This window comes from Trachurus japonicus, chromosome 12 (genome assembly GCF_045865225.1).
Source record: "Trachurus japonicus isolate A0001 chromosome 12, Traja_1.0".
Taxonomy (NCBI): Eukaryota; Metazoa; Chordata; class Actinopteri; order Carangiformes; family Carangidae; genus Trachurus; species Trachurus japonicus.
The window spans coordinates 17768901-17785352 of NC_140918.1; the positions used below are offsets into that span (position 1 = coordinate 17768901).

The 16452-nt window shown below is 42.1% G+C and overlaps 1 protein-coding gene across 2 annotated transcripts in view; it reads right to left on the reverse strand.

The window, feature by feature from the left end:
- LOC146977407 (WD repeat-containing protein 7-like) overlaps positions 1-16452 on the reverse strand; it is a 50581-nt gene that overhangs the window by 18600 nt on the left and 15529 nt on the right. For both annotated transcript variants that reach the window (XM_085793660.1, XM_085793659.1), the window contains exons 10-15: positions 14372-14519; positions 14103-14218; positions 13786-13918; positions 12841-13061; positions 11553-11748; positions 6623-6837 (exon numbers count right to left, since the gene is read on the reverse strand). In XM_085793660.1, the coding sequence (XP_085649786.1) occupies positions 6623-6837; positions 11553-11748; positions 12841-13061; positions 13786-13918; positions 14103-14218; positions 14372-14519 (1029 nt within the window). The remainder of the gene's footprint in view (positions 1-6622; positions 6838-11552; positions 11749-12840; positions 13062-13785; positions 13919-14102; positions 14219-14371; positions 14520-16452) is intronic.

A 16452-nucleotide genomic window follows, 5' to 3' on the forward strand; every position in this document is an offset into this window, starting at 1 on the left:
AGAAACACTCTTTTAATGAATCTCAGTGTATTATTTAAGTTTTCTACAGTTTTACAGTGAAACAGGGAAACAAAGCAGCAGCCTGTAAAAGAATGAGAAACCCAGGAAACTTGAGCTCTCACATAACTTTGACCAAGGTATCAGACAAGATATTTACTATTGACACACTGTGATAGTTTCCAAAGGGGGGGGGGCAAACCTTTGCTGTTGCTTTTCCTTTTCTGTCATTTTGAACATGGATAAGATGAAAATAAAAATATATATATTGTTTAAAATGCAGAGGGAATGTGTCATGTGTAACTTCATGTCTTTTGGAGATCATTTCATCTTCCACTTGCTGAACTGTTCACATCAACAGACATTTGAACGTGAAACACAAGATCAGAACCTCCTCTCTGGGTTTCAATGCGTGTGTGTTCCTGTGTGTGTGGCGTTCTGGTGGAGCAACACTGCCATCTAAAGGAAAACTGTGGTACTCAACATGTATACAGACGTGAATCAACGAGACAAACACAGCCACATGTTACTGAAGGTTGTGATGGAGCCACTATGAAATGTTGCCTGAGGCTAAATGAACACATGCAGATACAGAAACAGAGGAAACTCAAGTTTCTGGAATCTGGTACAAAAAATAATAATAATCTGAAATTCAGTCTAGAAAAAAGTTCTTTAGTGAGGCAGAGGTAGAGTAGTCTGGTCTAAATGCCTATGACTATTGCATTTTTTAAAAATGATGTGAATATCTTGTCTTGCGCGAGCGCACGCACACACACACACACACGCACACTGCTCTATAGCTCCTGGGCAGTAGGTTTAAAGGTCATTGTCCTGCAGGGCCCTTCTGGCAAACAACACTGGAATCCAGCACACATACACACACACACACACACATGCAGAGAGGGAGTGACAGCAAGAGAGAGAGAGAGAGAGAGAGAGAGAGAGAGAGAGAGAGAGAGAGCTATAGTTAACAAACACTGAACACAAACATATAGAAAAACAGAGTGGCCTTTTCAACGTCACTGAATGTCGTCTCCTGGTAGGCAGCAGCTGCTGAAGGCAAGGCAAGGCACTTTTATTTGTATAGCCCCTTTTTACAAACAGTTTGTCTCAAAGGTTTTACATGGCATCATAACAACATCCTCTGTCCTTAGACCCTCACATCCACTGAGGAAAAACTCCCTAGAAAACCCTTTTAACAGTGAAAAATCAGAGAAACAGGGTGAGCAACAGAGGAGGGATCCCTCACCCAGGACGGACAGACGTGACATAGATGTTGTTACAGACAAACTGTTACAGTGGAGGAAACCAGCTGAGCTTCTAAGTTTCAGTCTGATTAACTGAATTAGTAACTGAGTTACCGTAGATGACCATTTATAGCCGGGTGTTTAATATGCTCAATCCACTTGGAGCCCAGGTGTTAATAAAAACTAGGCTACTATTTATTTTTGCAATGAGCAGCACCTGACCATCATGCAGAGAGCAAGGAGGTCACTGTAGGACCACTGGAACAAAACTACTTTTTTCCTCAACACATCCTTATTGACATCAGACAATAAATACAAAGACAGTTTGTCTGTGTTGACACAGAGAGATGATCAGAGCAGCCAATCAGATCAGTGTTATGAACGATAGCGGTAAGGGGGGTTGATCACGGTAATGTCAACACAGTAAAACTGCATTTATATATTTGTCTTTGTCTATTAGCAGTCCAGCGTGAGTGACCTGTCCTGTTTGTGTGTCTCTCTGTGTGTGTCTCTCTGTGTGTGTCTCTCTGTGTGTGTATCTCTGTGTGTGTCTCTCTGTGTGTGCGCCTGCATGCGAGAGACTGACAGAGGTGAGAGCGGCTGAAACAAAAACGAAAAAACACTTTTTTTTTGTGCAAGACTATGGTAAACACTTAATTGAACAGGCGTTCAATATGCTGAATGAGGTCGGAGCCGGCGGCTGTTAGAGCACAGGCGAGTATTTGCATGCAGGCGATATGGTATTACATTATAAAAGTAATTAATTAGCAGGAACAGTAACTATTGTGTTACTAAAATGCTTAAATATGTCAAATAACTTGGACTTGCCCCCCTAACCCCCTCACCCCCTCACCATAACCCTAACCTCTTTTTTTATCTGGAACTAACCAACTCACTCAGTATTCCTCCGCACAGGCAGGCTGATGGGGGAAACAGTAACTTTTTTTGATTGTGCCGTTATTCCCATCACTGATGATACTGATTACTATTATGACCATTGTTTGATTGATTTATAATGTCTACGAAAAGAAAAACACGACGTCACAAGAAAATCTAAAATCACAGTTCTTTTCTAATGATGTAACTAGTTTTCAAATTTGCATAATCCCACCCCTACCTGGTACCAGTAGAAGGGGGCGCGGCAAGCAGTGGTTCATTTGCATTTAAAGGGACAGGCACTGAAAGCAACCGTTCTGAACAGGTTCTGTTTAAGAGGATGAAAAGAGCTGTGATATTTGATCCTCGAGGGATTTTGACCAAAGCATGTCACAGATAAGTCTTTAAGACACCTGGGAACTATTTTAATTTGTTGAAAAGAGGAATAATATGTCTCCTTTAAATAGCTGAAAAACATCAAATTGAAATGAAGATTAATTGTCTGTTGATCCAATTACCAGCTTCACCTCTGGTTCCGTGTCTTTCTTTCATGACACCGACAGATTTACAGATCAGCAGGTTCAGCAAAAAACCCAGCCAGAGGACAAGCTCAAAGTCACACGTGGACCTGCTCACACACTAAACCTGAGCAGAAAACAAACAGGAGCTGTGAACACACACACACACACACACACACACACACCGACGAACACCTGCAGCTGGCTGGGTGTGATGTTTGGCTTGATAGTCTGACATTTCATGGTCATTATCTGTCATTACACCCTGCTGGGGCGGACACGCCGAGGGTAGCTGCTGGTTCTGACCCATAATTTGAGTGGATATGTGAGAGAAATGACTCAGAGGCGAGAGGCAGAGAGGAGAACAGTGAGGTGTTTTTGACGGAACGGGGGGAGAAAAGATTGCTGCTGTTGTGTGTTGGCCTTTTCAGAGAAGAGTTGTGATTATGGGCAGTTATGGCAGGAAAAACCTGGGAGACACCCACAATAAATCCCACACACACACAGACGGAGAAGAATCAGCGCTAAAGGTTATCTGGTGGAGGAGAAAGGACACAGCGGAGACAGGGGGATGCTGAGCTAAATGATTCCAAGTGAGACTGTAAAAGTCAAACTGTAGCAGCTGAACGAACTGTTCAAACACTCAATTATTCATGGTGTTTGTTTTCTACGCTGGCAGGCCCAGGTGGGCTGGGTTTACTCCATCAGGACCCATCACATCATCCCAGCACACACAGATGAAGGAGGTTAACCATTAGATGTACAGTAATCAGATGATTTTTCTGTATGTTTTCAAAAATGAAATGCATACATACATACATAGATCAGTTCTACAATCAGAGGCTTAACAGATATTAAGTGGTGAGATTATTTGCCTAATATTGTATCTGTATTCAAAAATGAACTTTCACCAATTACCACACAAGTTCAGTTCTGATCTGATCTGATCTGATCTGACCTCAGCACTATTATTAGTAGTAGTAGTTAGGAGTGGGAATCTTTTACTATCTCACGATTAGATTTGATTGTGATTTTTGGAGCTATGATTCAATTCCAAATCGATTTTCGATTCAAAACGATTTGATTCCTAATGATTTCTGCTTCAGTCTATCGGTGCAAAGGATCCTCATGATGAGACAGGATGACTAAAGTGTCTTTTTCACATTCATTGAGTTTTAAACATTTATCCATGCTTCGATGGAATTGTTGAAACTGTTGCATAAAAGCAATATCACATATTGCTTAAGTAACAACATTAAAATAGTGCAGTTAAACATGCTGCCTTTTAAATTCTAAGGAAATGGAGGCCGACAGCCAGCAGATTTGTTTCCTTTTTTATTTTTTAAAATCGATTTTGGGACATTTTATATCGATTCTGAATCGTATTAAATGAGAATTAGTTAGCAAACAGTCTCCTTCCTTCAGATGAGCAGACACAACCACCCCACTGGAGTGACCTCATGTCTGTGTCCCCCACATGAACCTGAGTCCAACAGTCAGGTTTAGTACAGCAGAGGTTCTCAACTGGTCTCACCCTGGGACCCAAATATTCCCATGATCATTAAAGGGATATTTCAACATTTTGGCAAATTCACCTATTGCCATAATCCCTATAGTTTTAGGAGTAGGTTCAGTACCTTTAATTGTCGATGCAAGCTGTTTTAAGATCGGCGGGGCAGAGACGCAAGCTGCATGGTACTTTCGCATTTCCCTCATCAAACTAAATACACAATCCAACAACTCCAAAATGCTCTGGTGACCTGCACATTTGCCACACAAACCTCTTCAGGTTTGGCACAAAGATGAACTGCCACGGTTTGGGTGGTGAAGGGTCAGTGGTCACCACTACTCCCAAATTCATTCACTAATTATCACACAATTTAAGTTAAACTTTTATAAGAAAAAAAAAAGGTTTAAACATTTTATATCCAAATGTTCAAAGGTCAACGTCACTGTGACATCATAATGATCTGCAAACCACTTGTGGCCACTGTTCAGTGCTGTGGCTCAGAAAGCAACTTGACTGGACGACAGAGGAAACAAAGCAGCAGTGATGATATAAATTATGATGACACTGGAGTTACAGTATTTCTCAGTGTCAAAGCTTCCTGCTACCTGCCTCTTTGCAGCATTAGAGACTTCCTTCCTTCCAGTCTGTATTGCATTAAGTGAAGGTTAGCAGGCTGAGATAACTGTCTTCCAGACAGGACTGGAGGAATGAAGCAGCACTGACTCATATCTCTGTAGATCTGAGCAGCTCTGGAAAGTCAAGTTCACAAGCAAAGAAACACTGCACGCTGAAGACAGTCCAGGATTCCCAGGCAGACACGCACACACACACACACACACACACACACACGGTGGCTGAAGTGTTGACCTTTGGTTCGTCTCCAACAGCGTTTTAATTGGTCTGTGACTTAGGCCAGCTATCTGACCCACAGGACCAGTCTGTGTGTGTGTGTGTGTGTGTGTGTGTGTGTGTGTGTGTGTGTGTGTGTGTGTCAGTTTGTGATGAATGAGACAAAATGGCAGCGAAAAAGAAATCTGAGGAGGTGAAGGAGGAGACATCTGAACTCAGAAAAATCTGATCTAAATCAATTCAACTCATCATTACAAGTCGACGTCTGACAAAAGCTGTCAGGAAGCCTTTCCCTCCAAAACCAGCAGCTCTCAAACACACATGTACTCACTAATGAAAGCAGACTGACCTCTTTTCCATTGCTAGACAAGTTTGCCTTAATGACCAGTCTGAAGGCACACACACACACCTGCAAGGAGTGATGTCATCACATGCACATACACAGATGCATGGGAGAAAGAGTGAGCTGCTCACTGCAGTACAAACTGTATACAGTGTTTGAGCCTTTGTCTGAGATGCTTCAACCAGTGATTCTTTGTTTTTAAAGGGATATTTCAACATTTTGGCAAATTCTCCTATTGCCATAATCCCTATAGTTTTAGGAGTAGGTTCATTCCCTTTAATTGTCGGTGCAAGCTATTTTTAGATCGGTGGGGCAGAGACGTGAGCTCTGCACGGCACACGGTACTTTCACCTTTCCCTCATCAGACTCATCAAATACACAATCCACCAACTCCAAAACGCTCCGGTGGACGAGTTGTGACCTGCACATTCACCAGAGTTGTTAGACTCCAGACACGGCTGCTCGGCAGAGTGACTTCAAAAGCGCAAGAAGTTCTGAATGTGTTGTAATGTTACATAATCATACGTTATTATTATTTCATAGTGTGGTGAATGTGCAGATCACAACTTGTCCACCGGAGCGTTTTGGAGTTGTTGGAGTGTGTATTTAGTTTGATGAGGGAAACGTGGAAATACCGCACAACTCACGTCTCTGCCCCGCCAATCTAAAAACAGCTTGCATCAACAATTAAAAGTAATGAACCCACTGCTAAGACTATGGGAATTATGGCAATGGGCATATTTGCCAAAATGTTGAAATATCCCTTTAAACTGCATCCACTCTTTCTGTCATCTTTTATTCCCTGTCTCATTGTATTTTTAACTTTCTTAAATATTGTGGTATTTTTTTATGGCCATTAATCCTGTGTGAAATATTTAACGCTATTATCTATTGTTTGTTTTGTTTTTTGTCTTATTTTATTAAGCTGCTCTTATCTGTTCCTTACTGCTTTAACTTTACCATTAATTGTTGGTGTTTTATTTGTTTTATTTTCTAATCTCATTCAGTGTTTTCTGTGTGTGTTTCTGAGTTTCTTGGGCTCTTATGGCTTTTATGTCACTGTTGTTGGGTTATTATCAACATTACTGACATGTCTGTCTGCAGTGTTTCTGAAGGACATCACAGCAGGCAAAGGGACAAAAATGAGCAGCTATGAAGAACGACGACCTCCCCTGCCCACGACAACCAGTCTGGACAGCATGTCTTCCTGCGTGCAGAGCTCATACATTAACCATAAAGCTGGTTCTTTAGTGTGTGTGTGTGTGTGTGTGTGTGTGTTTACCTTGTCAGCGTTGTCTGCAGCCAGCAGGTTGGTGGCCAGCGTCTGCAGTTTGTGCGTGGCCATGTTCTTCAGCGCTGCCAGGCTGCGGCGGGTCATGGCCTGCTTCAGGTTGACGGCGGAGTGGCTCAGACCGTCCACGGTGGCCGGGGCCAGCTCATCACAGGCGTTCAGGATCTCCACTGCTGTTATGCCCATCACACAGCGGTCCAGAGCTCCTACAGGTCAACAAACATCTGCTGTAAGTCACATCAGGTAATAATGCTGCACCAAGAGGAAGATATCCAAACAAGTCTACACAGATTAGCTGTTTATTGATTGTAGATATAAATGATTCCCAGACACAGGTTAGATGTACTGATTCACTGACATGAGTTAACTCTTCTCACACTCCTGACCTTCCATAGTACCTGGTGTTAGCTTCCACCCTCCAGCCTGCAACCTACAACTGTGTGTTGGTGAAACCATGGCGCTGTCTGTGGTGCTGAAGTGACAGACAAATACTATATACCAACTCCTCATCTGATATTAAACTGTCTGTAAAGCAACTGATGCAAGGTTCCATCTCAGTTTGCTAAGGGAATAATGTACACTTCAGCCCAAAAGTATTCATACCCTTGTCAAATACAAGGAATGTCTTCATTTTTTCCATTACAGATTAGTATTTCAACTCAGATTTTGGTACTACTTGATGATACTTTGTCGACGCTGGCACCTTTGTGTATCCTTTCCCTCCTTTTTGGCATTTACAATGTGTGCTCTTAAGTCCTCACTGAGTTCTCTGGTCATTTTGGACATGGTGATTTTTGTTCAATGTTTAAACGAACACCACAATGTAACTTTACTAAAAATAAATTGGTCATGGCTCCAGACTTTCCTCCGTGTCCTATTTATGTCAAATCTGAGTTGAAATACTAAACTGTAATGGAAAAAAATAAGAAATACCTTGTATTTGACAGGGGTATGAATACATTTGGGCTGTTATTAGAGCTAAATGTAGTTCAGTGATCTTTGATTTTCACTACTAAGACAATGTGTATGTGGCATCAGGATCAGGATTACTATGTTTGGAGCTGGATCTTAACCCACTTCAGCGGAGGGTTCAACAGTCAGCTGCTGCTGCCATAAAGAGAACTAAAATGCCAGCTTGAAACTTTATTGTGAAATACACAATTAGATTGAAGGTACTTGAACCCTCCTGGCTCAGAAATTCTGATAAAGGAAAATCTGAAAGCTAAATCATGTAGTAATCATGTGTTCTCTGGCCGCCTCGTGCTGCTGCCTTAGCGTTTTAATGGTTAGTAATTTTCCTACTACAATTTTAGCACTTTTTATTCAGTGCTATTTATTAATTTTTCAATGCACCATGTGTTTTGCACTCTCCGGCACTTTGTATGTGATCGTGTGTAAATCGTATGTTCTGTGTTACTTGCGGCTGCAGCATCGGCGAATTGCCCAGAACAAATTTCTCACATTGTGGGACAATAAAGTTACTCTTAATCTTAATCTTAGTAGTAGTTTACGGCCCTTGGCTGTTTCAAAATGACAAAGTTTCGTTCTGATTTTGAGAGAAATACATTTGGATTCAATGTTGAGGACAAATGAACTGGAGTGATTCCCAACCAGGGGTATGTGGACCCCTAGAGGTACACGAGCACATTGCAGGGGTATGTGGCAATATTTATCAATTTATTTACAAGATGATAGGTTAATATTCTCAGTTATTTCATAAGCCCATTACTAAAATATTACGTGCTCGCCACATCTAGTTCCCACTGGGAGACAATAACCTGTGGCACAGCTCTGTGAAGACACATGCTGCCAAGGCCACGGCAAACACATCCAGTTACTGCTGCTGTGGACTCAAGAGAGCTGAACGTTATATGTTTTGAGTGTTACAAGAGTTTAATAGAACAAAGCAGGTTGATTTTTATTTGGAAGGCAAACAGATTCTGATTTAGTTGTGTTTAATTTGAGTTCAAAAGAACAAAAATCATTATTATTTCATTAATTTATTATTATTCACTGTAAAAATGTATTTGTCAAATTAAAGAGAGAAATTCAAATGATTTTCATTTTCATAATCAGTTGTGTCGGTTTTATATGAACACTTTTGGAGAGTCAACATGTATGTGTGAGGGAGGACTCATGGTCTGACAAATAAACTCAGGAGCTACAGCTACACAAGACAAAAGGTTGGGAACCACTGAACTACACAACACTTAATAAAATGATCTTTTTTAGTTATTCCACATTTGAAACAGATTTTAAACGTTCTTTTTTTGTTTTACTTTTTAATCTTAACATCTTATATATTTTACATTTTCCTTACTACAATTGTGTGATTTCCAGCTTTACCCATGTGCTTTTTCATTCCTGTCCCACAGTGTCTCTGTTTCTGTTTCTATCAATCTTTCTCATCTTGTCTGCTCTCCTCTATCTATATCAATGTTCCACTCTCTCTCTCCCCATCTCCCACTCAGTCTCACCATCCATTATCACTTGAATATGATTCAGGTCTCAGACAGAGTCTTCTCCCACTCTCACTGCAACAGATCTCTGCCTTCACAGACAGAGAGAACGCTTTACAGAGACATCATTAGTTGCAGACACAGCTGACAACTCTGGTATTGAGTGAAAGGAGAAGTGGCACCATTATACCTGTCTGTGTGTGTGTGTGTGTGTGTGTGTGTGTGTGTGTGTGTGTGTGTGTGTGTGTGTGTGTGTGTGTGTGTGTGTGTGTGTGTGTGTGTGCGTGTGCCGCCTGCAAGCCATGGCCCTATTACATGTCCAACGCCTGGCTTCACACACACGTTCCTTAATTTCACACTTAGCTAACTTGCAATCCCCCAGCACTACAGCTCATTCAGGACACACACACACACACACACACACAGACATATACACACACACACACACACACACACACACACACACAAGTGGCTGGCCATGATTCAAGCTAATGTTGCCCCTGTGCTGCTGCTGCTGTGCCATATACATGTTTACTGCAGATGATTCTGTCATGGTTGGAGCTGCAGTGTCAGAGGTGGAGAGTAAAGAGAGAGTCACGAGCTTTAAAGGGATAGTTCAACATTTCGGCAAAGTGGCCCATTGCCATAATCAACCAATAGTTTTAGGAGTAGGTCCATTACCTTTAATTGTCGGTGCAAGCTGTTTTTAGAACGGCGGAGCAGAGCTGTGAGCTGCTCAGAGCTACGCTACGGAGGCTCAAGGGATTTCTTGGTTTCCCTTATCAAACTCATCAAATACACAATCCAACAACTCCACAACGCTGCCGTGGACAAGTTGTGACCTGCACATTCACCACGCGCCTGCACATTCACCACGCTATGAGATAATAATGGAACATTACGAGACAGAGTTGTTTTAGAGGTAAATTCATACAAAACAGCCGATGCGCGTTCGCATCGGGGGCAGTTTTTCGTCAAGCAATTTGCCTCAAAAACAACTCCACCGTTCTAAAAACAGCTTGCACCGACAATTAAAGTTAACAAACCTACTCGAAACTATAGGGATTATGGCAATGGGCCAGTTTGCCAAAATGTTCAACTATCCCTTTAAAGAAATACTTGGGCAGATTCGCTTTTTTATAACAGTGAGATGAGAAGATCAATATGAATATGAATGTATCTCATATAGAGACCAGGATCAGACCAGGATCAGACATGGGTCGGGTCGGGCCAGCGCATTTTGAATGCAGTCTTTTTCTTTCATATTTTAGCCAAATGCAAATTTGTGTGTACAGCCTTAAATGTTTTAGCTTTTTTTATAGCAAGAACTTTTCCACTTCTTGATTAGCATGACATTAATTAGCACAATGAACAGGATGGCCACAAAAGCAACTTCAAAATTTGCTTAATTATCAATCAAAACTTTCCGTTCTCTGTCTTAGCCTCCATTTAGTCTCACATTTGGCTCTGTGTAATAATCTTCATTCATTCACAAATAAATCCTCAGTCCATTTCCAAACCTCCTCTCTCCATTGTTTCTTATGAGTATGTAAAATGTTTTGTTTGATTATATTAATCTCACACTGCAGATTGTCCATGAAAACAAAATGTCTTCACGGACCAAGAGAGGATGTACAGGTGATCAGTCCTCTGTCATGCCAACGATAAAGCATCCTGACACCATTCATGTGTGAAGAGTGGACTCACTCACAGACATGAATAACGAATGATCCCAAAACATCCTCCGAGAGCAACTTCTTCTAACCATACAAGAACCTTGATGTAATTGTCAATAAAAGCCCTCGACATTTATGAAATGCTTGTAATTATACTTCATGCGTTTATTCTGACAGAACTAAAGCTTATTATTAATTCATCATAACACCACTTGCCACTGTGTAGCTATTTCTTACCAGGCAGATGAACTAATGACACAATTTGTGATTTAGGAAGCAAGGCTATGACAAAGCTAACAGTTAGTCTGCAGAGGCATTATAACATAGCACACCACTGTGTCACTGACACAATGTAAAGACCAAATTTGATCAGTTCTCAGATCAGCTAAATCCTACCAGCACATTTCTGTGGCGTCCGCCCCCAGATTTACCTCTAGCTACTAGCAAACTAGCAACCAGCTAACTTAAGACAACTATTCACTTAACTTAACGATTAAACTATCAACTCCTTTGAACAGTGTTTTCCTCCTTTTATGTAGCAAAACAACTATTTCAAACTGTTTGTTGGCCATGTGGCTGTGTTCATTATGTTTCTCTGGGTTATAACCCCCCTAACCCCCCTGTAAATTACACCCCTGCTCATTACTCTGAGGAGCATCCTTACAACCCCAAACTCCTGCAGTGTGACCAAACATTGAATCATAGAATTGTGATAAATGATTTGAGCCATGCCGGTGATGCAGCTTTACAGAGGACCTGTCCCCCGCCTGCTCGCCTGTTTCTCACCTGTATCCATCTGCCAGACGTAGACGGAGCCGTCGGAGCAGCCGACCACCAGGTAGTCGTCTGCTGGACGCCACTTGATGACCTGGATGGGGAAGAGGTGTCTGGATGCCAGCATGATGCACTTCCTCTCCCTGAGGCTCAGCAGACCCACAGAGTGGTCGCTGGCCACCGAGCAGACGCAGTGCTGCACCCGGGTCTGCAGAGGAAACACAGGTTACAGCGATACTTCAAGACCGACACGTCACCGACAAGTTAAGAGGAACTCTGGGTAGCGACTGGGTTCAACGTTTTATCAAATCTGAATTCACCTGTGAACTTTAAGACCTGTGTGTGTGGGACAGTGTGTGGCTCTGCTGCCCCCTAGTGGAGGTGTAAAAACTACTAGACTGCCATTTGGAATTAGAAATTAATATTCACTGTAAGACAGTGAAGAGAAAGGTGCTAAAAAAAACAAAACAAGGTGGTAACCTATAATAAATGTCTAGATTTTATGATTTTGACATCTTCTGATATTGGAATACCATCACAATCCATATTAAATAAATAAAAACTGAAATCAATACATCTGGTAATAAATGTACAAATGTATGTGAATCAATAAATAAATAGCCATTCACTTCAATAAATGAATAGATTTTTAAAAATTACATTTTATTTTTTCCAGGGGCCTTTTATTTTATAAATCCTCATTTATTTATTGCTGGAGATTTGTTGTGTGACTGTTGCCTTGTTCTGAATCTGTGAGATAATCACAGCCCTGCATTGAATGCAAATAAAATGACATTTAAAGTCTCCAAAAATAAATAAATAAATGTGGAATTATAAAATAAAACCCTCTAAAATGAATACAAATAGAACTGAAAGACTCAAAATGAACAACAGCAGATGGAGAACATCCAGCGTCTCATTAGAGTATGTGATAGGTCAGTCATTATAGTTGTGGTCAACTCAACAGACGTTACCTGATTTCCGTGGCAACAACACAGATGTAGTTATTTCATCTAAATGTCATTTAACCAACACAGACACAGAGTCTGTGAGCTCTTTGTGTGGTTTTCAAAGTTTGACCATGACATGATGTCATTAAAGTTACTTCAATAGAAACAACATCAACCCGGCAACATTAAAACTAATGTCAGAGACACAAAAAACATCTCTCCACAAATACAACAGACAAAAAACTGAGGAAAACTAATAAGAAAATAAAAATAAAGCAAAGCTACAAGGCAAATACAGAGCTGTGTGTGTGTGTGTGTGTGTGTGTGTGTGTGTGTGTCAGAGGCCTTACGCTGCAGTTCTCCGGGGGGATGATGAGCTGGGTGATCTCTCCTCCGTGGACACAGAAGATGTGCTTCATCTCTCCAGTGAAAATGTCCCAGACGATGACGGAGAAGTCCACTCCTCCAGACACCAGCGAGCGCTGGTCGTAGCGGGGGGAGATCTGGTACGGGTAGAGGACGCACGTCACCTTGTTCCGGTGACCGCGCAATGTCCGATGGGGCGGCCAGCCTGAAGGAAGGACAGACATGACGCTCAGAGTGGAAGATAGATGAAGTGGAGCCTTCAACAGTCTCAGTCTGATCAGTTACCTGGTGTCAACAGAATGTTTTATATCCTAATTTATGATTTAGGAATAGTTCCTAAAACTACTGGGCATCAGTCCCCACGAACCGATGTGCAATAACTGTGGTTTTTGCACAGCTCTTCCATGAACACACTGTTGGCTCAGTAGTTTTCACTTCCCTAAGTAAAAGTAGATCTCAGCAACTTTGTGAAGACTTGTGGGAGAAAACCTGTAGCTCTGTGAACAGAGGCCTGGTAAACTGGAACTGTCTTGTCTAGGTAAAATCTTCTATGTTTAGCGAGCAGCACCATACGAAATAACTACCAACTCATTTTGTTCACTTTTCTGTCACTGTCCATAATCTCTTGTCCCTGGATGTTCCTCTCCTCTCCTCTCCTCTCCTCTCCTCTCCTCTCCTCTCCTCTCCTCTCCTCTCCCCCCCCCCCTCTCCTCTCCTCCCCTCCTCCCCTCTTCCCCTCTCCTCTCCCCTCCTCTCCCTCCTCCCCTCCCTCCTCCCTCTCCTCCGTCCCTCTCTCTCCCCTCTCCTCTCCTCTCTCCCTCTCCTCTCCTCTCCCCTCTCCTCTCCTCTCTCCCCTCTCCTCCCCTCTCCTCTCCTCTCCTCCTCTCTCCTCCCCTCCCCTCCGCTCCCCTCTCCTCTCCTCTCCTCACCTCTCCGGAGCATGTGCTCCCCCTGCAGCAGCTGGACGATGGCGGTCTGGGTGGCAGGAACCAGGATGATGCTGCCGTCTTCTCTCCCACACACCAGTCGACCCTGAGAGGGGATGTATACGCTGGCCGTCACCTGAGGGAGGAGACACAATAACAACAACACCATGAGGGCACTGAACTAGATCTTATTTCTTACTCTGAGGCTAGAAATTCGCCTTTAAAGTTAAACTGAACCTGAATCATTTAGTTTTACTTGATTGTGATAATGTTTCATGGTGAAAACATTAAAAACAAGTGTTGTGCGGGATGGTTCAGACCTTGATGGGTTCTTCTTTTCCAGGCAGGACACTGAGCTGGTCGATGATCCCAGCAGACACAGGGGTCAACTTATCAAACGCCTCCTGGAGACTGATGGTGGACGACACCTGCAGCTCTGCAGAGACGGAGAGAGACGGAATGACAGCAAGAAACTTTAACTGGAGGCAGAGAAAAAGCAAATCCCAGTCTAACAACAGCTGAGAGAGTGAAAAAGATATGATATCACTCTTCAACTGTGTGTTTTTACAGCTCTGTCGTGTGTCCTCACCGGCAGCAGTGGACAGCGGCTGCAGAGGCGAGGTGTCTGGGATGCTCCACAGGGACAGTCTGCCCGCCGAGTCTCCCTGGATCAGCAGCTTGTGGAAGGGCTCGCGGCGGCCGAAGAAGAACCGAGTCACAGGAGGACAGATGAGGAGCTGGAGGACAGCGGCAAAAAAAAAAAAAGTCATTAACTCATGAAAACCTGCAGCACAAAACCCATCAGACCACTGCCATTGTCTTTAGGGATCAGAGTGTTTATAAGAGATAAGAATTTAAAGACAACTGGACGTGTTGGACTTCATCAGTTTAGTTCTTTTGTGTCTCTCCTCTAAGGGTCATGTGAAGCTGAGATGTTTGGTTATGTGCTCTGGTTGTCAATCACCAGCAACATACAGCGAACTGCAGCAAAACAGAAACCAGACATCTCTGATTCACTTGGACCTCCTGGATTTCAGCAAATACTGACCAATCCCAAGATACTGTTTTAGGTTCTACTGAGGCTTAGAAACGTCAGTACATTACGACCGAGTGTGAAGATGAAATTAAATCATGTGTAGCCACTGCAGAAGTCCACCTTAACTAGGCTCTGCCAATCAGAAGGAAGGACAGGTGGGGTTAGAAGGAGCACTGCCCACCAGCTGCTCATACAATATAGCCTAATACATAAAATAATATAAATATAAATGTAGACTTAAAGTTAATCAAGCTAATTTTACTGCAATACCTCGGCCACATCTGTCAATCAACAGGGCCCAGTTGTCCAAAAGTAATCTGATCGGATTTTAGATAATAGATTGGATCAAATCTTGAAAATGGGTTGTTCAAAACTAAAAACAGATTCTGAGATTGGATTGGATCACATAATCCAATCTTGGTTTTAATCTGGATCAAACCCTCAATTTATGTTGTTCAAAACTTTTCAGTAGGATTGGGATAACTTTGGTCCAAAAAAACAGGATTATGCTGATCCCAGTAGTTTGGTGGATACAGGGTGGAGTCCAGGAACAAAATGTCATTTAAATTCAATTCAAATTGGTCAAATAAGCAACATTTATAATGTAATATACATTGATATTTTGTGACTGATTTTTACATTTTAGTGATATAGTAATTAAAGTTAACTTCTGATTATTTCACAAAAAAAATGTATTTCCCCCCCAACTACTGGATTATTAAATGAAGACTGAAATTGGTATTTTGAATTTTGAAGTTCAAATTTGAAAAACATGGAAGAGTATGTATATGTATTTGACTAATGTACTAATGAACTGTACATTTGCTTTTTTTTATTCATTTGTCGTGGGTCAGATCAGGTCTGGCTATTTATAAGGCATTGGAAGAAACAAAAAACAGCACAGAAAACCATACATGCACCCCATTTTCAAATAAATACACTTAAGAGTGAGCCCATGCTGCTGTTACACCTTTTTTTTTTTTTTTTACGTATCTATCAGCCTTCAGTATCATACACAGTCACATTTAGAGCACTCATTATCCTGGTTTGGTAATCTTGAAAAGACTGGATCTGGATCAGACTGATCCAATCCAATGTTGCTTTGAACAACTGGGATAAAATTAAGACAGATTTGGTGATCCTGGATAGAAAAAAAGGGGATCTCAAAATTACACCTCAGATTACACCTTTTGAACGACTGGGCCCCGATTACAGCACAACTGTTTTCCTTAACTGTCACATAGTGATAACCAGGTGTCTTCTACACTGGCTACCTCTGTCCATCATCAGGTGAGTTTCCCTCTCCGCTCGGTTCGGCAGCGCTGTGAGGTGAGACGTCAGCCCATGAAGGAAATCATGGACAAAATCAAGAGCCATAGACATGGACGGTTGTGTCAAATCTATCACTCTGGATAACTTGAAAGCCTGACGATTTAAACATGATGTGGGAAACTCACCGGGGCTCAGTAGGACCAGGTGAAAGGTCGGCTCAGTTTATGACATATACGTTCATTCTATTTATAACAAGGCAACATGATCAGTTCAGAGGTCACTGAGGGGAAAATGGAGGAGATGGTGTGGGGGGAGGGTGGGGGAGCAGCATATCATTTTTTGTTTTTTGCCACAAAGGGAAA